Here is a 26,993-nt window from a genome sequence, read left to right as displayed (position 1 = left end):
AAAGATGCAGAACAGAAGCAAATACCGAGTTCATTGGCCACAAACTATCATCATCAACAGAATAATTACGGAAGAAACCAGTGGTAGAGTGTACAAAAGTCTTTCTAATACACTCAATACACTCCACCATAACTGGTCACGTGAAAAAGGCAGCCAATCGTGACGAATTATTGCTCCGCCCCTGTCCCGCTCCAGCGCTCTAGTGGCTCTAGCTTCGGAAGTCGCCCCGTGTCCCAAAGCATAAACTTTGCATTTTATCCGTTTCTGTCCTTCATGCCTTCATTTCGTGAAGAGTTCCTGACCACATCTGTGGTTATGTAGCCATCGCCGTTCGGCAAAAGGAGTGCGAGGTGATTCGCTCTTTCGGCGTGATGCCTACGACGACGCCTTGAGATGTTTTGGCTGTCGAAGGTGAGCTGTCCGCGGTGGAGTGCCGCCAGATTCTTCTGACCTGTGTCTTTGTTGTTGTTGTTGTTGTTGTTGTTGGCGTCGTCAGTACCCTCGTACATACTTTGGACCCATTACGCAACAACGCTCTCGCGTGTCTTTTGAAATGAATGTGAGCGGATGTCATGTTTCACTTGCTCGGAATACTTCGTTCCGAGCAGAAAGCGTTCGTTAGTAAAATACTCACTAATGAGCAGTGTTTCGAAAATGTTTCTCCTACGAGAGAACATATGCAGCCCAGAATCGTCTGAGACGTATTCTGTAGCTGCACAAAGTGTCGCAGGCAACCGCCGCTATCCACACTCTCACCACTTGTAGTTCCAATTACCTGGTGATTTCATTTAGTAAAGGGAGTGTCTAGCGTTACGTCTAGACGTAACGGTACGAGCCGTTGCAGTTACGTCTGGACGTAAGAATAACGAGTCTTAAAAGTTACGTCCAGCGTGACAATACAAATACAGCCCGTTAGACCTACCGAACCGATTGGCCTCAGTGGCGCAGCGGCTAGCGTGTCGTGCTCGGAACTGCGAGGACGTTGGTTCGAACCTCGCTGCTGCTGCTTTTTTTTTTTTTTTTTTTTTTTTTTGTCTCGGGTGTTGCTGAAGTCTGTTGCCAGAGAAGCGCGACGCGGCTCTTGGGTTACGTACGCCTCCGCCTGCCCCGAAGGGGCAGGCTGCGCGGGCTAAACAGCGCGTGGCCGCGACAGCGGCCAGTAGCGCGTGACCGTGACCCTGCCAACCGGCCATTGAGCGTTAGCGAAATGGCCGCACTCGCGAAGCGAGGGCGAAGCCACGATTAGGTTGCCGCGCCCGGAGGGCGCAGAGGGCCTTCACTGAGCAACAGGAAAATAATGTACTCACGTTTGTGGAAAGCCACATGACTAGAGTCCCTAGATTTTCCCTGCTCTTCAACAGGGAAAAATCTAGGGACTTTAGTCTGGACGTAACGATAGCGGTGACTACAGTTACGTCTGGACGTAACCCTAGCAACAGCCTTTAGCAAAACGAATTAGGGAGGTGTACAAAAGGAACACATATATATCTAAGTAAAATAGAATGTTTCATATAATAAGTATAGAAAGACGATGCAGGTGGCACTTTAATTGCTATCACAATTAGGCATGAAGTATCGTGAGCTAATCTATTAAAGTAAGACAAGAGAAAATTCAGTGCCTATGGAAAATAGCTTAAAATAGCTCGTTGCGACGCTCAGGAGAAAAATGGAGGATTTGGTAGATCAATGGTCTTCGAAAACCCTTTGTAACACATTTAAAATGGCTCCTAATAATTTCCATAATTACACTGCAAACACAATTTCGCTATTTTACGATGTAGTAAGCAGAATTTTTGTTATATTCCAGGCACGCCCAGATTATTATATATTCGTCCTCAACATCGCATTGACATAACAGAAAACTCAAGTGGAATGTAAATACGTCAGCAGTCGAAATGACGCAGACAGTTAAAAGTAAGAATAAATCCGGGATCTTATCTTGGTAGTACGTTAAAGAGACACATTGCAGTAAACAGACAAGAAAAAACAATACAGAGACCTAGGTAATGTACGGGATGCACACGAATGACACCTAATAAAACACTTATCTTGCTAACAATCAAATTATCCTCTTAAGAACTCTTATGAATAAAGATAGCAGGAAGTACAAGATATCTTCTGTTAGGTAAATGCTTGTTCTATTAGATCTAGCATCGCTACTAATGGCGCTATAGATGTGAAAATATTGTCACGCTGCATCGCTGGAGTCAAGAAGAGGAGGAGGTAGAAGGGCACACGAGCAGCGAGCCGTTGTGGGGCAGACCGTCCTGTCCCTTGCACTGCACTATAGCAACTCTCATTATTCTCACCCTGTAAATAAATCCATACCCTCGTTACAGTTTTGGTGGACGTGCGGGGTACGTAACACAGGACGACCGAGCTCGACCGCCCCCTCGACGGTTGGTGGGGCTACCGCCGGGAGACGTTAACATGAATGACGTGGACAGACGTGATGATGGCCACGAAAGAATCGCACAAGAGACTGCTCGCCCAAGACAGGCGGGCTGCACTCCTTATCGGGAGCCACGCACATTCTCGGGAAGAGAAGATGAGGACGTCGACGACTGGTTGCGGCACTGTAAGAGGGTGAGCTGTCTTAATGAATGGAGCGCCTCTGCGCAGCTCTCGCATATTGTCCTGTACCTTGCCGGAACAGCACTTCTGTGGTTTGACAACAATGAGGATGTACTGACAACTTGGGAGAACTTCGTCGACAAGATAAAGTAGTGCTTCAGTGATTCGCTCTCAAAAAAGAAAAATGCCAAGCAGACACTTTCACGGCGAGCACAGCTACCTGGAGAGACGTGCACGACGTACATAGAAGAGATCCTGAAGCTATGTGGAATAGTGAATCCAAACATGTCAGATGAGGACAAGGTGGGACATTTGCTCAAGCGAATTGCCGAAGATGTTTATAATTTTCTTATCTCTAAGGAAGATGTCACGACACCATGCGACTTGGGCGTCACTACCGTGCCTTTGAAGCTCTCAAAACACGGCGGGTACTTCCGAAGTTCGGCCGACTGGACAACATCACGACTGTAGCAAGTGTAGACATCTCTTCCTCTGACGACCTCGCCGCTATGATACGGCGTATTGTCAGAGACGAACTGGCCCACTTTCAAGGTGGAGATGCCAACCGCGTGTGTCACCAATGTGCATTGGATGAGCGCTATCTGGAAGTACCGGTCTCCTGGTCGCGACTTCCATACACCAACCGCAATGACGTTCATATGGAGAGCACCATGACACAGCCTCAAGCGACGACTTTTACGCGTCGACAGGACGTGCCGCCTCGGCGAGTGTCTTCCGACTACGTAATGCCCAGGAGACCTATGTCCTACAACAACGAGAACCACCGTAACCCACCTGTCTGCTTCAATTGTGGTGTTCAGGGACACATCTCGAGGTACTGCAGACGTCGTCCGCAATGCACCGTAAGAGAGCGTGCGTATCCGCTTCGCATGCAAGACGCCACACCCTGGCAACCATCATGCCCAGGAATGCGTCTCCGGTGTCTGACCGCAGCCTGACTTCGCCACCAACCCGAACGCGTCGATCGCCATCACTGCGCCGCCCGCCTACACCACCCCAGCTGGGAAACTAGCTGGTGCGACCGATGGAGGTGAAGTCGCAGGACGGTCATCTTCGCAAATTCCTCCGCCTGTCGTCATGTCAAAGAACAAAGTGTGTGTTTGTATTGAGGGTGTTAGTACTGTTGCCTTAGTAGATACTGGTGCTTCCGTGTCTGTGATGTCCTTTTCTTTCAAGAATCGCCTAGGACAGAAAGTGATGTTTACCTGGGACGGGAAGTCCACGTTTCGTGGAGTTGGCGGCGAACTGTTGCGACCTGTTGGAATCTGTTCACTTTTGGTTACCGTGGGTGAACAGGAGTTTCGAACTGAATTCACCATACCAGCATGCGCTACTCACGACGTAATTCTTGGCATCGACTTTTTACGAGACTGTGGAGCGACATTAGACTGCAGAGCTGGTAAAATTTTCCTGCGAACTGATATACTACCGCATGCTTGTAACAAAATGCCATCTGATCGAGTTGAGGTATTTTCAGTCTCCAGTGATATGCTTTTGCCTGCGCGAACAGCAAACTTTGTTCCAGTTACTTTATCTCGCCTATGTGAAGGTTTGTCCTGTGGACTGATTGAGCCGGACTATTCTAACACACTAAAGAAAAGCCTTGTAGTCCCTCGTTCACTTGTCCAACTCGTAGGTGGTTCTACTCGTGTGGACGGTGAAGGTGTCCTCCGAGTCCGTTATTTTACCTGTGGTTGAAGCTAGCGTACTTTGAAGAAGGCACCGCTGTGAGTATTCGTGCAGTTGCTGTCACTACCGACAAAACTTCGCCACTCTGTGACCACTTGTCAAAGCTCAACGGCATGATCAAGTCGCTCCCCTCATCCGACCAACGTGCACTCCACGACCTTCTTGTGCGCTATGCTTCCGTCTTTGACTTTGCACAACCTGAGCATCTGCCTTCACCATCGCAGTCCCGCGTGCACCACTGCATCAATATGGGGCCGCAGCCCCCATTCGACAGAAGCCGTACCGCGTCTCTCCCACCGAGAGGAAGGTGATCGACGACCAAGTTAAGGAGATGCTACAGAAAGATGTCATCCAAGAGTGGTGTAGTCCTTGGGCAGCTCCCGTTATACTGGTCAAGAAAAAAAGATGATTCGTGGCGATTCTGCGTCGACTATAGACGCCTAAACGCAGTAACGAAAAAGGATGTCTATCCACTTCCACGAATAGATGCCATAGACTGCCTACATTCCGCTTCATACTTTTCTTCTGTCGACTTGCGCTCAGGCTACTGGCAAATACCCATGAACCCACCGCTTTCATTACGCCGGATGACCTCTTTGAGTTTAATGTAATGCCCTTTGGCTCCAGCAACCTTCGAGCAATTCATGGACACGATCCTTCGTGGCCTGTGTTGGGAAATATGCATGTGCTACCTTAACGACGTGGTCATTTACGGCAAGACATTCCACGAGCACAACCATCGGCTTGAAGTTATTCTCGACTGCATCCGCCTTGCGGGACTGATTCTTAACTCGAAAAAGTGTCACTTTACGAGACACTTTTTTAACAAGTGTCACTTTGGTGAGCGTCAAACGCTTGTCCTTGGTTTTCTTGTCGACAAGGAAGGTATTTGCCCGACCCTCTGAAGCTTGCCGCCGTCCGTGACTTCGAGCAACCGAAGACAGTGAAAGACCTCCGCAGCTTCCTTGGGCTGTGCTCGTATTTCCGCCGTTTCATCAAGGACTTTGCACATCTAGCTCATCCACTCATGTCTCTGCTTCACAAGGGCACACCCTTCGCATGGACTGCTAAGGGCGAGTCTGCGTTCAGTGAGCTAAAGTTTTTACTTACCTCTGCTCCAATTTTATGCCATTTTGATCCTGAGGCACCAACTGCGCTTCACACCGATGCTAGTGGTGTGGGCATTGGCGCGGTTCTTGTACAGATATAGAGCGGACGCCAACAAGTCATCGCCTATGCAAGCCGCACACTCACAAAGGCAGAACTGAACTATACCGTCACCGAAATGGAATGCCTTGCGGTCATGTTCGCCATTCAGAAGTTTCCACCATACCTGTACGGCCGTCCCTTCAGGATAGTCACCGACCACCATTCACTTTGCTGGTTGGTTGGACTACGCAACCCCACCAGCCGGTTAGCTCACTGGTCATTACGGCTGCAAGAATACGACTTTTCCGTCACATACAAGAGTGGTCGCTGTCACACCGATGCTCACTGTTTATCTCGACTTCCGTCAGCAAGCACCCGAGATGGGGAGGATGACTTGGACGAATATCTTTTCGAAATAACCTTGGAGTTTCCTGATGGCGCCGCCTTCAAGCATGAACAGGAGCAAGACCCTTCCATAAGGACTCTACTTGATGCCGCTCGGTCAGCAGCACAGAGTTCACCTTTCACCATATCCGCAGGTTTATTGTACTAGAAGAACTATTCTGCTGAAGGTGCTCCACTCCTCCTCGTCGTGCCCCAGAATCTTAGACCCGAGATCCTTCGCGCCATGCACGATGACATCACATCAAGTGACCTAGGCTTTGCTCGGACGCTGCACCGTGTGCGTCAGCGTTTCTACTGGCCCAAGCTCTGGAAGACAACAAAACAGTACGTTGCCAGCTGTGCTATTTGCCAACGTCACAAACAGCCACCAACCCTTCCCTTTGAAAAGATCGGCGTTGACTTGCTTGGCCCCTTCCCTAAGTCATCTGCTGGGTGTCGCTGGATTATAGTGTGTGTGGACTACCTGACGCGATATACTGAGACGGCAGCGCTCACTTACGCTACAGCAGCTGACGTCTCATTCTTCATGCTGCACTCTGTCAATCTTCGTCACGGTACTCCGCGTGTTGTGATTAGTGACCGAGGATGACAGTTTACAGCGGATGTTGTTGAAGAACTATTACGCCTTTGTGGATCTGACTATCCGCACTCGTCACCTTACCACCCTCAAACAAATGGCCTGACTGAGCACACAAATCACACCTTGACCAACATGCTTGCCATGTATGTGTCCAGTGACCACAAAAATTGGGACTCTGTTTTGCCATTTGTTACGTACGCATGCAACACGGCGAAGCACGAAGTCACCGGGTATGCGCCTTTCTTCTTGCTCTACGCTTGCCATCCGCAAAGCTTTATCAACACGATACTTCCCTGGTCTCCACACGAAGACATATCAGTAGCCCTGACTTTATGTCGTGCTGAAGAAGCTCGTCGACTGGCTCGCCTCGGGACTATTTCGTCACAAGACCGAGCCAAAACTTGTTATGATGCTCGACACACGTCTGTCAGGTTTGCTCTTGGAGACATTGTTTTGCTTTGGACGCCTGTGCGGAAAAAAGGATTATGCACGAAGTTTTTGTCCAGGTATACCGGACCATACGTCATATTGAGACGTTTGAGTGACATCACGTTCGTCATCGCCAAAGTTTCCTCTGACAATCGGCGGTCATGTAGAACCAAAGCAGTGCATGTTGCCCGCCTGAAGCATTACCACCATCGGGCTACGTAACTCGCTTGGAGAGCTTCGTCTGTACCCGGGGAAATTGTCACGCTGCATGAGTTCGCTGGAGCCAAGAAGAGGAGGAGGTAGAAGGGCGCACGAGCAGTGAGCCGTTGTGGGGCTGACTGTCCTTACCCTTGCGCTGCACTATAGCATCTCTCATTATTCTCACCTTGTAAATAAATCCATACCCTCGTTACAATATTATTTGCATATAGGTCGTCTCATAGCGTGTAAGTCAAACTTAAATCCACGAGATCCTTCAAATCACTGGTGCATGAAAGCTACGAGACGCAAAGCAACCCCATTCTTACATTTTTTGGATTTCTTAAGGAACAGCCATGCGAAAAAGAAACTTTGATAACCGCACTATAGTGGGATGACAATTTGCGCAATAGGCGACCCACGCATTGGAGTACGCGGCAGAGGACAATGACTAAGAGCAAGTGTCATGTCACTGACATGGATAAAAAAAAATAGAAAAACAAGAGGTCTCAGCTGAGCGTAGACGTTCACGCGCTTGTATTTTTCGAGACGGTGTGAGCACCACCACGTGGCTCGCTTCCACTAATAGTGATGCGCAGATCTCATCGTCTGCCCTCTCTGGAGGACTCTGGCAGAAAGATAACAGAGTGTCACTCCCTTTAGTTTTATTCTAGTGGCTTAGTGACTCAGTATTCGCTTGAAAAGCGGAGTTTTGCCAATGTTTATTCTTTCACACGGTGGTGTTGCGATCGATGTATTTTGTATCTTGATACACGATACATTGTTTAATGTATCGGAAATACAGATACTGATACACCTCTTGCGAGACGTATCGTGATACAGATACAAGATACTCAAAGAGTATCTAAGATACATGTATCTTCGATACTGCCCAGCACTGCTCCTAGCATAGAGTTTCCTATAAGCACACTAGAGGGAACTCCGGCACTATTGTCAATGGGAGCTGCAATGCATGGCTATATTCTAGGCACTACACTCAAACCTCATTATAACAAAGTCACATCTGCCATGAAAATAACTTTGTTATATCCGAAAATTCGTTATAAACGTTTATTTTTAGCACTGTATCTATTACAAGACTATTCTTCATTTACTTCGTTATAACCGATAATTCGTTATATCTGTTCGCTATATCCAGGTTTCAGTGTACTATAGCATGGCGCTTCAGCCAGCACGGGAATGATGGGTAGTACACGGATTTGTCTAAACTTCGTTCTTTCGGCTCCGTTTGGCTCCGCGTTGCCTCCATCCACTTTGTCGCAAGACAAAGTTCAGCAAACGTCAGCAGTTCCACTTCACGTGACTTTTTTAGGCTCGCTAAATAAATCTGGTCAGGAAGTTCACAACGATCCATTCTTTTGCCCGTTACAAAACGAAAACACAACAATAAACAAAACCACAAGTGCGTTCGAAGCCCACAAGCACGAAGACTAGGCAAATCCGTGTACTACCCATCATTCCCACGGTGACTGAACAATCGCAGTGCCAGAGTACCCTCTAGTTAATGTTGGGAAACTATGGCTCCTGGGGTGCAGCCATAAACCCTTCTGGGGTGTTATATGTATGCGTGATCTCCCCAAAATTAACTGCCGAGCAGCGATATGCCATACCTACAGATTTTTCAGTAATCTACTGATTTTCTTTGTGATTTACAGATTCCCTGACAAAAGGAAAATTTTAACAGATTTTTTCGTTAAAGTAGCCTCATGATACTTCTTGGCTGTGTAACTAAGGGTAGCTAGAATCTGCTTTCAAAAGCTAATCTGCCAATTGGGGAGGTTGCATTGGAGAAGCGTGGTGTTTGTCAGTTATTAATGAAGGCAGGTATCGCACTAAAGTCACAGAGTGACTGTTCCCTTGGGGAACATACTCGGTGATTCCAGTTAGTGATCAGTCACAAATAGGCTCCCTTTAGGGTCACAGGAACTCAAAGCAGTCAAAACTGGCGGAAGACGAGCAAGTTGAAGACAAAAAGCACAGATTGAGGCAAGGGTACTCAATAATTGTGCATTGCTCCATTGATACAAGGTGCTTTGCATAAATTGATTTACTCTGATTGTAATCTGACCACTTAAATAATTCCACTTCAGGTACCTCTTGAGTTAACATCTCAATGATCCTGTTGAGCATTCAGAATATTTTTATTAAATTGTAACTAACAGTACATCTTCTTTATTTAACCAGTGCTTTTTATAACACTAAAATATTTTGTTTTATCTACGTACTTTTTGTAAAATCTGCTGGTTTTTGGAGGGTTGCGCTGCCGACTTTTCTTGTGGGCATGTGGCAGCCGAGGCAGTGACTGTCGCGCAACAGTCCGGGAAAGTGTTCCCTCGCAAACTAGATAAGCAGTGCGTTCCCTCTTCTTAAAGACTCGCGTTCGCTTTCGCATTGGACCAAATATTGCTGCTTCTGCTCACTAGGCTGTGTGTTCTGGCACTTTTGTCTCATCTTGAAAGCTCCATTGCAGGGTGCCTATTGGATGCAAGGTCGTTAGTGCTTGTTGGTGGGCTAGTTGGTTTGGAAGCATGGTGATGAAACAGCGCTAAGAGACGAAGACTGAAGGGCACACACACGAGCGCTCGTGTGTGTGCCCTTCTGTCTTCGTCTCTTAGCACTGTTTCATCACCATGGATGCAAGGCCCACCAATGGAGACGCGGGCTCTGCAATTGGCCCCTTTGTGCAAGCTGCAAAACGGAGTCATTTATCGAAAATTTTCATCCCGATGTGTCTTAATGGCAATTAAAAATGCACTGTATGACAACCGTAGAAAATTTGCGCAAGAAGAAGGAACAGATAAATATTAAGGCATGGTGGTCTATTAAGCTGCGTTGGTCTATATATTAAGCCGCAGTGGTCTAGTGGTTATGGTGCTCGACTGCCGACACAAAAAAATGGCGGACTGAATCCCGGCCGTGACAACCGCATTTCACTGGAGTGCTGGAGGTCCATGTGCTTAGATTTAGGTGCACATTAAAGAAGCCCAGGTGGTCCGCCACTATGGCATCTCTCATAAACATGTCATGGTTTTGGGACGTTAAACTGCAACAGTTATTATTAGTAGTAAAAAGCTACAACTCTGAAGGCACGCACATGGCTCCCGTGCATTTGCCTCCAATCACATGAGGAAGGTTGCGGCTCTAAGCACGTTGGGTGGCTTCCCACAAAGCAGAGAAACTGCTTGCATTGTGCTTTACAGAGCTATGCATACTAAACAGTAATGCAAATTTATGCATGCCATTTCTTTGTCGTGTAAACCGCAGCCCGTCTTTAGGTGCAAGCCTATAATGAATGAAGGTACATGGTGATAACGCTTCAAGCATTTCTTGCAGCCAAAATATGTTTCTTTGCCACAAGCACACGCTTATAGCCCATTAGATGCTTAGTCTCAATTCGACTCAAAATGGTTCTTTACCTATTACAAAAGCAGCGCTCTTGGCCTTTGGGGCTTCCATATTGGTGGCCATAGCAGACGACGCTGGTAGTTGGGCAGTATCTAAGGCATTATGAGAAACATAATATTTTTTCTGAGCAGTTATTTAGCAATTCATACAGTGAGTGATGAAGCCACAGCAGTATTTTATGTCAAAGTGAAGCACAACAATAATAATAAAGAAGGAGACACAAAAGCGGGCTGAGAGGGCTGGTAGAGCAATCCAATGTTGCGCGTCACACGGACATGGCGGCACCACAGTTGCCCCGAAAGATCAAAACAGCAGGGGCCCAAGGCAAATTTTGCGCTATCCTATAACGTGTCAACCTCACTTAAAATAGCCTGTCACAGACCAAAAAGCATAATCTGCAACCGTTTCAAAAACAAATGCCAGGCCGGCCCGTTTCCAACCTTTCTATCTGTGATCCTGGGAAATGCAGAAATGGTACATCAACAAACATTGTAGTAGTGACACAGTAACACCATTCTGCACCACTCAAATGCATATGGAGGACTGCATCGCATTGTAGAATAACGATGCAAGGTTTAACCTAACAAATTTCCTGCAACAATATGGCCAGCATACAAATGTAATGAAGTTGCGTCTGACTTATAAAAAGCATTGTTTTATTCATTAGAAGCACATGACTTTTTGTTGTGTTTTGTTCGAATTGAGTTGAGGGCAGTGTCATATCTGTAAAAACGTGAAATATATAATCACTGAGCAGACCAGGCATCTTGATTCTGTCTCTTGGTTGGTTTATGGGGTTTAATGTCCCAAAGCAACTTGCCCTACGAGAGACGCCATAGTGGGGGGCTTCAGATAATTTCGACCATTTGGAGACCTTTAAAGGTGTACTGACACGAACATTTTCAGTTGTCGTTTTTTTTGTGTCAAGTGAAAGGTCAAGCCCCCAAGAGCCTAGAAAAGATATTGCTAAGCGCGAGTGCGCCCTGAAAAAGTAATTACAGTGTGTTTTTAAAAGCTTGTTTCGGTTCCTACTGTACCCTGACGTCACAACACGGTATGAGCTTCTCATCACGTGCTCGCACAATATATAGTGACGTTTTCACGGCCGCTCCGCACCGTAGCTCTGTTGGTGACGCACAAGCGGCCAATTTGGAAGTTTTGATGACGCACAAGCGGCCATCTTGGAAGTTTTGGTACCTAACGTCATCACAACTAGCCAGACTGCTGCGTGAAGTCACCAGAATTAGTACTGTAGCCTGACGTCAAGCTATTGTCGATGTCAATAGGTGCGCCATGGAAAAACTGACTTTGATGTCAAAATAAAATATCTTGTCAGCATTTGTTGAGCTTCACACTTGCTCAGAGCCGTCTCTGTAGGGAGGAGATTTGTATGGCAGAGTAGACTCGCCTTCGAAAAAAGGTGTCAGTACCCCTTTAACGTGCGCTACCATTGCACAGTACATGGGCATTTCACCTCCGTCATGGCTGGGATCTCTCGTCCTTCGGGTCAGCAGCCACTGTACCACCGTAGCGCTGCTCCTACACAACACATACCATCCGACAGGTCATTTTTGCTGATGCAGCAGAAGAGTGTTTGCCAAAATGCGGCATTCCTGTGGGATGTGTCCCAGGTGTGGCTACTGGTGGTGTTGGGTGTTGTGCGTGCTGGCTGCCCGCACTGCACCACGCCTCCTCCGTCGGCCATATTGGAAATGCCGCCCCCTCCACGCCTTCCATCGTTCCCCAGCTGGGTCGTGTGCCACCAGCACGCATCATTCAATGGCTCGGCACACTCCTCCGGCTGGTGGCTTATGGGGCCCAGCTCAGGTGAGTCAGTGGTGCTGATGTCATGGCACCCAGTGCATATTAGTGTTGGCTAACTGGTTGGCCAACTAAACTCCTTGCAGAGAGACACTGGGGTGTAAAGGCGAGTCCAGGGGGTGGCACTCTGCGTGTGCCTCACCACGTCTGTTGTTTTATCACCTCAAAGTCATGTTCACCTCAAAGTCATGTTCACCTCAAAGTCACTCACTCGTACCCAAGAAGAAGTTGGTGCAAGTGAGGCAGCACGAAGAATAGGTGCTTGTGCAGCAGTCTGTGGAGCCCTGCTATGTCTAAATCTAAACCGGGAAATCATTCATTTAAAATTAACAAGGACAACAAAGGAATGAAAACCGTGGGATAAGCGCTGTCTTGTGGTCCTTTGTTGTCCTTGTTCAAATCACGCTGCTTCATCCTCTGCTCTAATTATGAACCTCATCAAGTTGTCACTAATTTAAAATTGACTTAACCCCTTGCATGTCATGGACAGTCTTTGTTCCCGTGGCTTCAGACCATGTCGTGCTGCTTGTCTGGCATTTCCCTCACTCTTCGACAAAGACATCGAGGGTAGACTTGGTGGTCGTCACTAGCGGACACAGTTCAAAGAGGCCACGTAAAAGAACCACCAATCCAGCCCCTGTGCTTAGGCACATTCACCTGCCTCGACTATAGGTGGGTACAAGGTACCTCCGAGGCCTGTACCAATGACCACGTGTTCTAGATTGGCAGTAATGAAATTACAGTAATTACCTAAATTCTGCTGTAAGGAGCAATGTAATGAACTACTTTTGTGTGCTGGTAATTTCGTAATGAATGAATTACTTCAAGCAAGTAATTTCAAGAAAGTTGCTCATTACTTTCCCTGTTGACTAAAATACAGCACGCCCACTATTTCCCTGATGGCTTCAGAAATTGACCAAGGAAAGGAAAGTGACAAGTTATGCCAAACCTCTGAGATGGCTGAGTGCAATATAATAAAGTGCACATGAGTTAGTGCATGAATGATTCCCTTTTGCTAAAGTAATACTCATTACTTTTCAAATGTTGTGCCATGTTACGTAATAAGATTTTTAGGAAAGTAATTAGTAGTGCAATTCAGTTACATTTTAGGAGTAATTTTGTTGCTCTAGACTGACGTCGTAAGTTAGATGGATCGTGCTGTCAAAGCACATCGTCGAGTATGTGACTATAGACCTTATGCAAAATTGCTGCCATCTGTCGGAGGTTTGATGAAACTACCGATTCGACGCCATGTTGGAGGCTTGTGTCCGAATTGTATTGCTATCGCTGCTATAACTTCTTGTTTGTATCTGCGTTGATAGTCGGCAATCGGGCCATAAATACGTCAGACGAGCCTGCACACGTTACCGGCATTTCCTAGTTTTTACGTTGGCAATTATTATGTGTGAAGAACTGCGTCGCAACGAGAAGAAAGTACATGTTTGTCACCGAGTCACATGTAAGCCTGTCATCGTTGAGAATGAAGCTTTGCTCTTGGTTATAAATTTTGTCTGTTTTTAGTGTAGCGAATGAAGCGTTGTCAGCTATCGGAATACCATGCGTGTAGTGTAGGATTGTTGGGAGGAGGCATTTGTGCACGACGCGGCTGGGCACTGTGATGACGGTAAGAAAGTGCTGTTGACCCATTTCAAAGCGTATTTCATAAGGGACAGCCTGCGTCGACCTAATGTATTGTGCATCTTATTTTAAATAAAATGTTCTCCTGCTTGTTATTTCTGAAACAATAAATATTTCTATGCTGTAGTCACTGATGTATGTTTTGCATAGAGCTACCACACGATTAAAATGTAAGGAAGGTCCGCTTCTCACGCACGTGAAAAGTGAACATGAAACGCGTTAGTTACTCCAAGAAGTAAGCGCCGATTAGCTAGTATTTTATTGAATAATAGCCTTCTGACATGTACTCGTAAATAACACGATCCGCCAAGAATATTCGTGTTCACATCGTCCCTTTCGGGGCCTACTCGCGCCTTACAATTTCAACCCGTTGCAGCAAGGCAATTTTGCGTCACCGACTGAACGCTTGAGAAACCACCTCAGCGCGTAACCAACGGTAGCGCACTCACGGTCGAGTGTAACACATCTGCGGGAACAGCATTTTTTTTTTCATCTGTTAATATTTCATAGCACACAGAGGTGGATACAGCATTTTTTCCGGAGGGCAATCAGCGTCAGTTGGGCGAACCTGATATGTGCTCTTCTTGGGTATAAATGAAAAAAGAAAGTTGGGGGGGGGGGGGGGTCAGGCCATCCGGGCCGCCCCTCTGAATTTGGCAGTGATAGCACATGAAATGGTTGAAAAATACGCATAGTGAAGCAATACGCGTGCAATGCATCCCACCAAACGCTACCTTGTTAAACTCCACAATCGAAAACAAACTACAAACAACACGTTCCAGCACAATCGGTTCGTTCGCTGAGAATCGATGACGTGGACGAGCTACCTGTCTAACATCTAATTGTTATAGAAATGAAATCAACAAAGTAATGCTATCAACAGCAGCGCAGGCATGCGTGAGTAGCCGCGATGCAGCTTTGGAGCTCGTACACGAAGCCGGTTTGTCTGTGCCTGCAAGTACACGATGCGAAAACTGTCTTGTTCCAGCATGACTCGAAAGAGTTCTCTGATGAGTGTCGATGCTGTCACATACCACATCTATTAAGAATGGAGAACGTAAACACGGCGTTAGTCGTAAGCAGTAGCCGGAGCAACAGAACGGTCTGCCGCTTCTCGTCGGCCGCAAGGAAATCTAATAACACACGGAGGCTAGTTTCCTGCTAACCTTTTTTCAGTGTCCCATTTTCCTCAGTCTCAGCAACACGGCACACGAAAATATGTCGGCATTGCCGTTCCTATCAGCCGCCACACGTTGATATGTACGCTCCGTGTGTACACATGCGGAGCAGCTTAGCCTTCAACATAGCGGAAATGCGCACGGCGGCCGCTAGATGGCAGCAGATTTTGCATAAGGTCTATATTTATCTGCCTAGGCACTTGGCTTTGGTCATCTGAGCAGGGCCTGTTTTCCGACTATGGGGGGGCCATGCTGCAGACATATCTAAATGTTGTTCTTCTTGACTACACGTGATCAACGTGGGTGCGAATTCGCAAATGGTGGTATGCAGTTAGGTGTTTGAAATGTTCTCACAACCATATCGACGAGGCATACTGCTTCAGTCAACGAACCAATCAATCAAAGAAACTTGTATATTTGGAAGCACAGTCTTACAAAGACATGGATCAAAGTACTGGTGCCTCTCAGATTACACCAAAGTATGTAGCAGTGGCAATTAGCTGTCCCTGGGGTGATTATTTTTCATGGACACATTTAGTACAAGCCTTTTGGATAATTTGCAGACAAATTGAAGCACTCTGCAAGAAATGTTTAATTTATTATAAGGTTTTAAACATGTTGAATCTTTGTTATCCCAGCTTGACATGAATTCGCTTGTGAATGTTCAACATACTTTTGTCCAAATGGGTACAGAACATGCATTCTTATTTTGCTACTTACAGTTATCATTCCAGATTGGATGTTTGATATTTGAAGAACTACATATTGTACTAAAAAAAATAATTGCATATTTTAGACCAGCACACAAATATACATAAGCTCAGCAAGTTTCATCAAGAATTTGAAACAAGTTTTAAAGTGCCCTCTAATCATTTACTGTTTGATTATTTTGTGATCGTACGGGGAGGTAACATTGCTCGGGAGGTCTTGTTGAGGGGTCGTGCCAAGGGACTCTGTTTGTTACAGTGGCTAGAAGGACACGAGATATTGGCCTTTGGTTTGGCTGGGCCGAAAATGAGAAAGCGACTGCTGCATAATCCTACAAGTTCAAATACGTGTCTCTTTTGGGACCCTTCAGCTTGAAACGGATTTCATGTAAGAGCGGCCGCACTTGTTTGCGCAGGCGGCGGAGACAAGGCGTGGCCCCTGGCCGTGGTTTTGGTGGCTGGCTCGGCCACAGTGCTTGGCTCCGTCTTGCTGCTGGTTCTGTCCAAGAAAAAGCGGTGGCAGCCAGGCCGCTCCTCCCCAGGTGACTGGAAAATGCCCTCACACGTGTTTGGGCCCACAGTACTGTTGTAGTTGGTTCGCTTGCCCATCGGTGGCATAACAATCACTCTGTCATACTACAGCAAAATTTTGGTTCATGTGAAATATTTGTATCATCACAACGTTAAAGAATATATATCTGCAGCAGAAGGAATTGCCAGTCTGCCTTTTCTTCTTGCCCAAATAGCCAACAGTCATTGCTGCAGTGTCCTCGCTGTTCAAAGTATCGAGCTGTGGTGTGCAAAGCTCACTGGCAATGTCCTCCACAGTCGCAGAATCATCCTTGGGGCAAATCCTGTATTCTATTCCACCTGCAACATTCACTCTTGCTGCCGTCACCTTCTTCAACCATGTTAACCGAAGAACTTGCTCAATTGCTTCTTCAGTGTTGGTGCTGAAGCGTTGCACATTGTTGATCATCTCTGGTCGCTGACAATGGTGTAGACGGTGTAACTCCTTGGTGAGGTCAGTCTGTTTTTGCCTGCCTTATGCAAGATCTTCTCTGTGAATGACTCGTTTTCGCAACACGTTGGTGATCAACAGATCAAACTCCCATGAAGCGCATGAAGTAAACTACTGAAGGTGAGCGTTCTGCCTGGGGAATATTACGAGTTTGTATCACACCAAAACCAATACCTGCTGTTACCAGGCGTATTACTGTATACGCGAGTCTCTGTGGAAGTTTCATCATGGAAGTCATGCATGCAGATGCCTTTCAAGATGGCAGCAACAAAGTTTTCCCTAAAAAAAAAAAAAAAAAAAAAGAGTCCACATGGACGTTGTCGGAAGTATTCTGGCTCTCCGGCACTTTGCTGGAATGGTGTGGAAATTTGAAATTAGCAGTGAAATTGGAGGGGGTGCTTGCTTGGAATTTTGCAGTATGCATCAGTGGCTGGACTTATTGGCAGTGTCTGAGGAAATGATAAAGGACACGTGCAAAAGTCTGACAGTGTGACTAACTGGGACAGATGTATGCAGCAGTAACACAGCTGCAGGCAAGGAGCCTCTAAAGGGCTGCTCTTGGTGAACGACCCTCTGTGGTCATAACCTTAATGGGAACGAACAGACAATCAGGACAAGGGAAGTGTAGGAGATGTTGTTTGTAGTAATTATGATATATCATCATCATCATCATCAGCCTGTCTACGCCCACTGCAGGGCAAAGGCCTCTCCCATGTTCCGCCAATCAACACGGTCCTGTGCTTTCTGCTGCCACGTTATACCTACAAACTTCTTAATCTCATCTACCCACCTAATTTTCTGTCTCCCCCTCACGCGTTTGCCATCTCTTGGAATCCAGTCAGTTACCCTTCATGACCACCGGTTATCCTGCCGACGTGCTACGTGCCCGGCTCATATCCATTTCTTCTTCTTGATTTCAACTATGATGTCCTTAACTCCCGTTTGTTCCCTGACCCACTCTGCTCTCTTCCTGTTTCTTAAGGTTACACCTATCATTTTCCTTTCCATCGCTCGCTGCGTCGTCATATTATGATATAAATGTGAAGAAATTAAAGTTGCTGGCAGGGACCGTACCTTCGAATAACATGTCTGAGCTATGGCGGCAGTCGTCCTCCCGTACACTAATTTATCGAGTATATTTGTGCATTTGTAGCCATTATGGAGAGTGTGCAACACTTGTTCTTGCCTGCTGGCGTCACGTAGCATGTGATCATTTTACGAGCTCCTTTATCTGTGGTGCTGTCTAACAGGCTTAAGTGTACAGATATAACCGATAAAGTGTACGGGAGGATGACCACAGCCATAGCTCAATTGGTAGAGCATCAAATGCATGACTTGAAGGTTGCAGGTTTGGTCCTTGCCGGCGGCATGTTGTCTTTTTGTTCACTCTAATTTCTTCACATCGTAATCACTGCAAATAACGTCCCCTACACTTCCCTTGGCTTGGCTCTGTTAGTTCTCATGAAGGTTGTGTCTGACGAAGAAAAATGAGCTCTTCAAATTCCCCTTCTTTTGTTTGCTTCTGTCGTCATGCGTTTTGTAACCGATGGTTGTGAAATATTTGGTCGGCTCTTACAATAGAGGTAAGCTCCATTGGCAGCTCTGGAGATTGTTGGCAACTATAAATGGTCCATAATACCGTGATGCCCACAATAATGTATGTGAAACGGCACGGGTGTGCACGCAGGCCATCACCGAGTGCCTGCAGCCCTGCTTCCTTCCAAGGGCATCCTGGTGGGGGCCTCCTCCCTGCCAGCTGCAGGTGCCTACGACAACTCGGCCTTCGCGGAAAACGTCACCGTCACCGGCGGCGGTCCACCACGCGCATCCCTGCTACGCCAGCTGCAACCGCCGTCTCTCGGAGGCTACCGGCAGCTACCCCATCATCACCACCATGGCCCACCGCTTCAGTAGATGGATCGCATGTGTTGGTAACCTTTCAGGAGGGTTGTCTGGTGTAGAACAATTCCCCAGTGTTGGCATTCGTAATCTAGGGTGCAAAAAATAACTCGAAAACAGTTGCGGTTGTTTCTTGACCTTTTAGAAAATTTATTTTCTCTGCACCAGGATTCATGAATGAACACAAGTGGCACGAGACACTGTGCATCTTCGTCCTATGTGGTGAAAGGTCTTACCATCAAACTTACCAGTTGCTACATCCCATGTGAACAAGAAAAGGTGCACGATGTGTTCAAATGAGAGTGTTCCACCATGGCAGCACTCGAAGACATTCAGTTTTCTGTGCTGTTGGCAAGTCTCTGTGCAGGCTGCACACGTGAGGTGATTACCGATGTGTGCATTGCTTGCAGTAGTTGTCCACAGTGTTAGCCACTGGGAGTGTTAGTCAGAGCGGCGCTGGCTCCCAGGTTTGCGGGCACATAAATACCCGTAAGGACAAACACCGCCCCTGGGAGAGCATCGGGCGCGTTATCCAAATGTTGCAGGTTCGGTCCCTGCTGGTGGCAAGTGGTCATAATTACCACAGCACGCTTATAAAAACACTACCATTAACGTCCCCTATACCTTCTGTGGCTGCATTATCTGTTGGCTTTCATTAAGGTTGTCTCAACAAAGAAACGAGCCCTTAAACAGAGGAGTCACTTGTCAAAGTTTCTGACCTTCAAGAAACTCGGCAGCTTTTTCAGAGCAGTATGGAAACCCTTTTACCCACCTGACCAAGTGTAATGTTGTGCTTCATCGCCATGGGTGTTCCGGGCCCAAAAATCTTCGGGCGCCCATTCACATCGGCGTGTCAACTGAGTGCCGGAACGATGAAAGTTTCCGAACGAGTGGTTCGGTGGGGCAGTGGCGACTGCCCACCGTGAACAAATTTTTACATGTAAATAAGCCAATGACCGAGGGTATCGCAGGCCAGAGTCATGACGTTTTACTACGCTTGCGGCGTACGCGACCGAACTACGCAAGTAGTCCGTGTCTTCGTTTTGAGAACGAAGTTGTGAAGGGCTCGACATTTTTCTCACGTGTTTTTCTACGTGCAGAAATGACATAATCTCGTTTAAGATCAGCACGGGCTCGCTTTCGAACCAGGATGTCGGTGAAAGCTTTAACAAAACACCTACTGTAACGACGTTAGCATTAGTTTTCGCCACCCCACCCTGACCAAGTTGCACCGTTGGCCTTTGTCGCATTTTAGATATTCGTCCTGTCGAATTATTCGAAACTTGGAATACTAGCTATTCGAAAGTCGAATCGAATTATTCAATTAGGTACTATTCGATTCGAATTCGAAACTCGAATATTCGCACACCCCTACAAAAAACTGTGGCTGGAGCCATTTCAGCATCATGTAATTTTTGTCTCTTGCCATAGGTGTCTCAGCATAAGTAGTATCCTTTTTTTATTGTCTACCCTACCTATCAGCATCGTCAACATGAGGCCTGACTTCTCTGGCCAGTCGGGCTTGGCGTTCCTCGTTCGTTACAGTAGTGCATTTGTCTATCTTATAGATTCCAACCGAGTTTGGCATTGTCCAGAGCTCCTGAGTATTGCGCTTTCGTGTAGCAACATACTACATTGCCTGTGGAGCCAAACCTTTTTGTAATTATTGTGTAGATGTTTGTGTGCACTGTTTCAACAGGCCTCAGTTTGGCCTTACCCAGGAGATCTTCCCTTTGGAGCTGTCAAAATACTTGTAACAGGCCTTTGGGACTTAAAGGGGCCCTGCAACACTTTTCCAAGAGTGGCTTCATTAAAGAAGCTTACTTCCTCACGAGTGGACTGCCGCAAAAATTTTTAGAATCCGTCCAGTACGAGCGGAGTTGAAAACATTTGTCGCACGCTGTAATTGCTTTCTCTCGTCCTGAAGGAAGAAGGGACATCACGCGTGCCTCGTGACCTTGGCACTTCTTTTTTTTTTTTTTCTTCAAACGCGCAACATACTTTCAGGGCGATTGCGCGCACGCACGGGCAAGTGACAGCCTCCCACGGCGGCCGTTGTAACTACTGAGCACGCCATATTCAAATCGGCCAGTGGTGTGGCCAGTGGCAGTGACGCCGTAAGCATCATTTTTGTCGAGAAAAGAGGAATTATTGTAAATTTATTGTAAATCCCAGGCCACGTGCTGCGCTATAATGTTTGGCTCACGTGTTCTCGAGAGCCTTGACTACTGATCGGCAGAATTTTCTAACCGTGCTGAAAGTGTGTTGCAGGGCCCCTTTAAGAAACGTTGTCTGCCCTCAGCTGTCCCTGAAATCGTATGAGCAGGGTTACCTGTGGGATCTATACACACCCCGTGTGAAAACTTGCATTTGTTTCCTCGACTTGGAGGCTGTGTAGCTCTGTGCAATATATTGCCCACATATTTTGCGTTCTTGTTTTTTTTTTCAATGAGGTTTTTCTTCTTACAATGTACTGAAAGTCTGCTAGTCATACCATTTTGCAGGTGAATGTTGACCTGTTCCTCATTTTTGTTTTCAAATGCTCTCTGTGGCTCACAAGTTGCCCTTTAGGCTGGAAGAGCCGTGTCTGGTCATCGTTCTTTAGGCTCTTTTGCGCACTTTGTATCAGTGTTTACTTTTCTGCCCTTTGTGCCATGTAAAACTGGGGTCTTTTGTCAGGCCAGACACCTAGTACACTGTGAACATGCAATGCCTGCTATCATGTTGCAAAATGTTCTGGTTGCCATTGGTAAAATGTAGTTGACTGCTGATAATAAATGAAGCTACTAATGCTTCATTTAAAGGTGACAGAAAGTAAAAGGTAGGGCAATTTCATTGAATCTGGTATAGAATTTACTGATGCTACATCATCGTGATGAAGGTTTGTCAGTGTGTTTAAAATTAAGCTCTGTTAGAGTGTGTGGTGTGCAGGACTCGGATGGATGCTGATATCTCGGGCACATAAATTAAATTCTTTGTTGAAGGGACCCTGAAACAGTTTTAACAATTTTGTACAGATGCAGCGAGCCTGTTAAGCATGTCCTAAGGATGACTTGCAGACGAATTTAAGCTCTCTGCATCAAGCTTGTAATTTATTGCGACGCTTTAAACATGAAAATCACTGCACATCGCAGCAGCACAGCTGAATGACCTGTCAACTTGCCACTTTCATTCTACGTAGCGCTGTTCCACTATATAAAGTGTCAGTGACTGATGTGATAGCACAGGTCCAGTCTAAGTCACTGAACCTCCGGTGGACAGCGAGTTTATCTCGATGTTTCTTTTCTCGGACACCATGAATTGCCCTAGCTGCGTTGTGTGCCGGAAATCTAGCGATTGGTGGCTTCCGAAGCTGCGACATTGTGTAAGGCAAGCAGCGAGCATAGTCGCTTCGGCTCGTAGCTGCAGTGAGCGTCGAGCTCTCACTGTCCAATTAACGCCAGGATCCATGCGTCTACAGCTGCAACTTCACCGCCGAAGACACTACGATATTGCCCAAGTTTACACTTATCGATGATCGTTCTCATACTTTTTGTTTCTCTGCAGACTTCTTGGCATTAACAGATTTTTGGCATACAGGAGAATAAAATGGGAACGGCTGGTAGTGTTGCCGGAGCAGATCTGCGATGTGCTTCGTCTCCGTTGAGCCCCCTGCCGTCACCAGCGACAGCTGCACGTTGTGCATCAAGTTCCGGAGGAAAGGCAGTGTTGAGAAGGATGGTCTCATGTAAGTGCCTTCACACAAGGCCTAATTTATGGTGCGATGATGCTGGAGCCTAAACGCTGACAAAATTTCACAAATCGTTTCTGGGTCCCTTTTACGAGGAGAAAGCAGTGTGTGGCCCTTTGAGTTCTCTGTGGCGGTTAAAGCAAGGTCATCCTGATTATAAATTGGTCGCACAGTTATCATCAAGCATGAAGGCAGCCTGCCCGAGTTGAGTCTGCTCCCAAAACTATCTGTCAAGTGGAGCTTTAAGGTAAGACCTTGGTTTTCAAGCTCTGTAGTCATTCAGATATCACACCACACAAATTGCAGTGCAGTTGTTTTGAACCCATGGCACATCGTAGAGAATAACTGCTTTGTCGTGGCTAGTACTGCCTCTGAGTAGCTCTCCCTTCAGCTGCATGTCATGCTTTAGAGAGCATCTTGTACTATATGGCCGACTTGAAAGCGAAATGGAACTGTTGTTGCTCGGTCATTCTAATTGTGTTACTAATGTTGCGTGTCAGTGCTCTACATGACACGTTGCTGTATGTTGCGTGCATAAAAGTTGCAGGAATGGTAAGCAACTGTATGAGCCTTGTGTCTGCAATAGGTCTCTGTATACATGCAGCTTGTACTACAGTCGACGCTGGATATATCGAAATATTGTCTGTATGTGACATCTGAATGTCCCCTTTGAAATTTTGTGGAAAACTATAGATTCATTGTGTGCACATATACACACGTTGAAAGCTGCATCAAGTTCCTGCAGGTCTTCTAATGTGGCCATGTTCCCTCCTTGCAATGTGAGGAGCAGCAGTGCCAAACAAAGCCTTATAGGCCATATAAAAAATATGAGCAAGCCTTGTTTCTCAGTTGCTGCTGATGTGGTTGCAATCATGAGAACAGTGGCACTTTGTCTTCTCACTCAGAGGACTGGCTTCTGCAACTGGCCACGACTAGAATGTTGCAGTACATTAAGGGGACTGTCTGCCGCGGCAACGAGCATGCTTTTGCCCCATAAAAAAGGAAATTATTTTTAATTTGATGTTGAATATTGTGAAAGAATGACTGCTAGCGTCACCCAACAACGATGTGGTTCAATCTACTGCTAGGACAAGAAATCCTCGCAGGTAGACTAATTTTGCTTAAAAACAAACATGTATTACTTGAAATTGTATTTTACGCACTTGAGGCAGCTTTCGCTTGCGTCAGAGAGTAATTTTTTGCTTTTTTTTTTTTCTTGCGCATCCAAAAAGGTGCCCGGTGGTGCTGCTTGCGGCGCCGTTTTCGATTTCGTTTGCTTCAACTCGTGTGCTATGTCATGCAGCCCTCCGCGCTGGTCGTACTGTGCCACTGTATTGTTTGCATATTTTGAATGTGCTGCGCTGTGAAGGCGTGCATTTATCGTCACTTTTTGACAAATCAACTTGGCTTGGATTGCAGCATCAGTGCTAAAATAAACGCATAGACTGCGATTACAGCAGAACAAGTGTTCTGCAATCGTATAATAAGGCTAAATTTAACCGCTAGCACGCTGAAAATGACTGTTACATTCATTACATTAGTGTTCAGCGAAAATAAAGTAATCCTACAGAAATCACATGTGATTTCGGTTTTAATTTTTACCGGCACTACAATCGGTCATCGCGTCCACCAACCAGTGTTGTGGGCATGTTTCATGCCAATGGAAGAAAAAGATAGAAATATTCTGTTTTAAAAATTTCCGCTCACTTTCCAGAGAAACCACTGCAAGGTTGGACACTTCAGACGGTACGCTTTCTATTGCGGTACAAAACAGGAAAGCGATAAAGGACGGTAGACAGTCCCTTTAAGACTAGTGCATTTCCACTGTCCTGCAGCAAAGGACTACGTAATAGTACACAGATGAGGCATGTGTGAGCAGGAATGGCTGCCTTTGTGACCTGCTGCCGACATGGTGCCTATCAATACACCTGGGATAAGGGTGTGCAGCATCAGTCACATTAATGCATGCGAGGCACACCATGGTCCCAAGCAGCCAGTCAACAGAGGCTTTTACAGATGGCATTGCTATGACTGAGACCGTTTTGCAGGCCGAGTTGCTTGCGGCATTGTTATTTGACATACAGTAAACTCCCTTTTGGGCCTTGTGGAACCGCAAAGTTTCACTTGGCATTATTCAAAATTAACGCGCTTGAAGTACAGTAGACGGTCATTAAACGGAGCCACAAGGGACCAGGAGAACAGGAGTTCCGTTTACCGAGATGGGGCAGAACGAAACCAATCATATTGGAGGCAGTTCTTCCATTTAAGCGGCAATTTCATTAAGGGAGAGTATACTGTAGTGTCTTTTTGCTTTCTGATCTAGAAGTGTGACTCGGGTATCATTTGACCAAGGGTGCACTGCCCAAGCGTTGATGCGATCATCAGTCACCAGCCTGCTGCAGTCCTTGGTACTGGCCTTAGTGCCGACAAATTTCTCATAATAGACAAAAGCAGAAGTGCTGTTGACTGCTTGGAGTGGCCATTGCACGCATGAAGGTCAGACTGTCTGAAGCAGCATGCTTTTGTGTTCACACTAAGTGACCTTTACATATGCAGCAAAACTTGTTTCTTGCATAGGGGAGCGCAGAAGCGGTTCGGAAGAAAGCGCACAGAACAGGAAGACGCTTCTGCGCTCCCCTACGCAAGGTGCTGAACAACTCACCATCTTGGAGTAAAGGCTGGTTACAAGAGACACTTAAGAGTCCCAGGATACGTTTCTTTTAACCAAGGTCTCTCGTTGCCGGAAATTCCAAAAACAACGAGGAGTCTGACTCGGTCATTTTGTTATGGTACATCGGCATCAAAATGCGTTTAAATACATTTACAGAAAAGTGGTTCGGGATTTCGGGATGGCTTAAAAGGGACACTAAAGGCAAATAACAATTTATGTCAGAGTGAAAGGTCAACGTGTGAGAACGTCTAAAACGTCAGCAGTGCTCTAGTAATCGAGAAATTAAGGTGAACATAGGACACGATGTGTGCCACTAGTGGGATATTTTGGAAATGATCCCGACGACGTCAAGAGTCCTGAGTACAATTAGCCACTAGTAATCAAACTAGTTACGATAAAAAAAAAAAAGAACCTTCCTTGCATCACAAGACGGAATAAAATGCTGCTTCTTCATTTCTGTTTGATTCGTGGAACAAAGAACCTTGGCGTTACCATGGAGAATGGCGTGAGGGGTTCAAAAGTTCAGTTTTCGCGAAGCTGTGCATCTCGGTGGTAGTTTCGGTATCGCGTACTGCTGCGTTGTGCTTGGCTCTCGCTATTTTCGCACTGATAATACTCTACTGCTGCTGCTGGCCAAGCTAAGCTCCATTACAGTGAACTATACAGTTTTGGAGTGGCCCGTGGCTGTGTCTTGGCGAAGTTGATGGCCGCTGTTGCGCAAGAAACCGTAGCGTCGGCGGCCAGGCAGTAAAGGCGGGCAACGCTGGGCACGGCAACTGCTATGTCAGAATGCCCGTTCAGGCGGGTGATTTAAAGTGCACCAACACCGTGCAGATCACTGAAACATGATTTTCTTTCAAAATAAGCATTTCCTTGGCACGAAACAAGCACTACAATGTTTGTGGAACACTATTTCAACAATCAATGTCGACTTAATATTTGCCTTTAGTGTCCAGATTGCTTTTTGGTGACTGCACATTGTAGTATTAGCTTCTTTCTCAACTTCTGGAGGTAAAGCACTCTGCAAGCCTTCCTGTTGCTCGTCCTACCTTTCGTCAGATATTCGTCAGCCTCATGTTCCAGCACTTTCTGCCCTGCAATGTCCTCGTCATAATTCATAATGACAGAATGTTCACTGCACTTTTTAGTGACACCCATGCAAGGAACGACATCGATCTGCACAATGGAAAAGAATCGAGCCAAGGGAATAAAAATTGCAGCATCTACCAGCTGGTCCAGTGTCAGCCGTGTTGCATGAACATGTCTAGGTGGTGTCTCTTCTAACCTAAAGAATGTTGTCCTGAGTAACCGAGTGTCTCTCGTAAGCATGTCTCTTGTATGCAATGTTGTTCACATGGTGAATATAAAAACCAAACCATATTGAAAAGTCTCTTATAAGCGAATGTAACAATGTCTCGTAACGAGATTCCACTGTGGAGTGATGTACAGTTTCTTGCCACGACCTCCTTTGCAATATTCACATAAGCCAAGAAGTTGAATTAACCAGGATGAGAAATCAGTGGGAGCCCGATTTTGTGCGTCCACTATGGAGTAAGAAATCAAGTTCCTGCCTGTGACTATCTCGGGAAAACTGTCTAGCCGCACATACTTTCCAGATAATCTTGTGCATGAAATCGTGTGCATATTAAAGTACACGTGGTAATCTGCTTTGATATATTCAGGGTTGACTGTGTAGCCTTGCACTGTTTCCTTTCTGAGAATTGCATGGAGGAATACGTGTGGCCTCTTGTTCTAACCTGCACTCATATGTATTTTTCCTGTGATCTTCCCAACGTGTGTAGTCTTCTCTCAAAGGACAGCCTTTCTGTCACTTGACCAATAAATGTATCGAAGGCA

General features: G+C 46.3%; 1 protein-coding gene across 2 annotated transcripts; it reads left to right on the top strand.

The window, feature by feature from the left end:
• The first annotated feature begins 150 nt into the window (after positions 1–150).
• LOC119374186 (uncharacterized) lies at positions 151–26,993 on the top strand. Of its 2 annotated transcripts, none has more exons than XM_037644247.1 (4): positions 151–411; positions 12,103–12,298; positions 16,232–16,357; positions 18,524–26,993. In XM_037644247.1, exons 1-4 carry the CDS (start codon positions 394–396, stop codon positions 18,748–18,750), a joined length of 567 nt encoding a protein of 188 aa, XP_037500175.1. In that variant the 5' UTR covers positions 151–393; the 3' UTR covers positions 18,751–26,993. The 2 variants fall into 2 exon arrangements, with proteins under 2 accessions (XP_037500175.1, XP_037500174.1); XM_037644246.2 differs by having other exon boundaries at positions 154–411; positions 12,055–12,298.

The sequence above is a fragment of the Rhipicephalus sanguineus genome, chromosome 11, assembly GCF_013339695.2.
Source record: "Rhipicephalus sanguineus isolate Rsan-2018 chromosome 11, BIME_Rsan_1.4, whole genome shotgun sequence".
Taxonomy (NCBI): domain Eukaryota; kingdom Metazoa; phylum Arthropoda; class Arachnida; order Ixodida; family Ixodidae; genus Rhipicephalus; species Rhipicephalus sanguineus.
The sequence above is the reverse complement of the archived record's forward strand: the minus strand, read 5'-3'. Positions and strand labels throughout refer to the sequence as shown.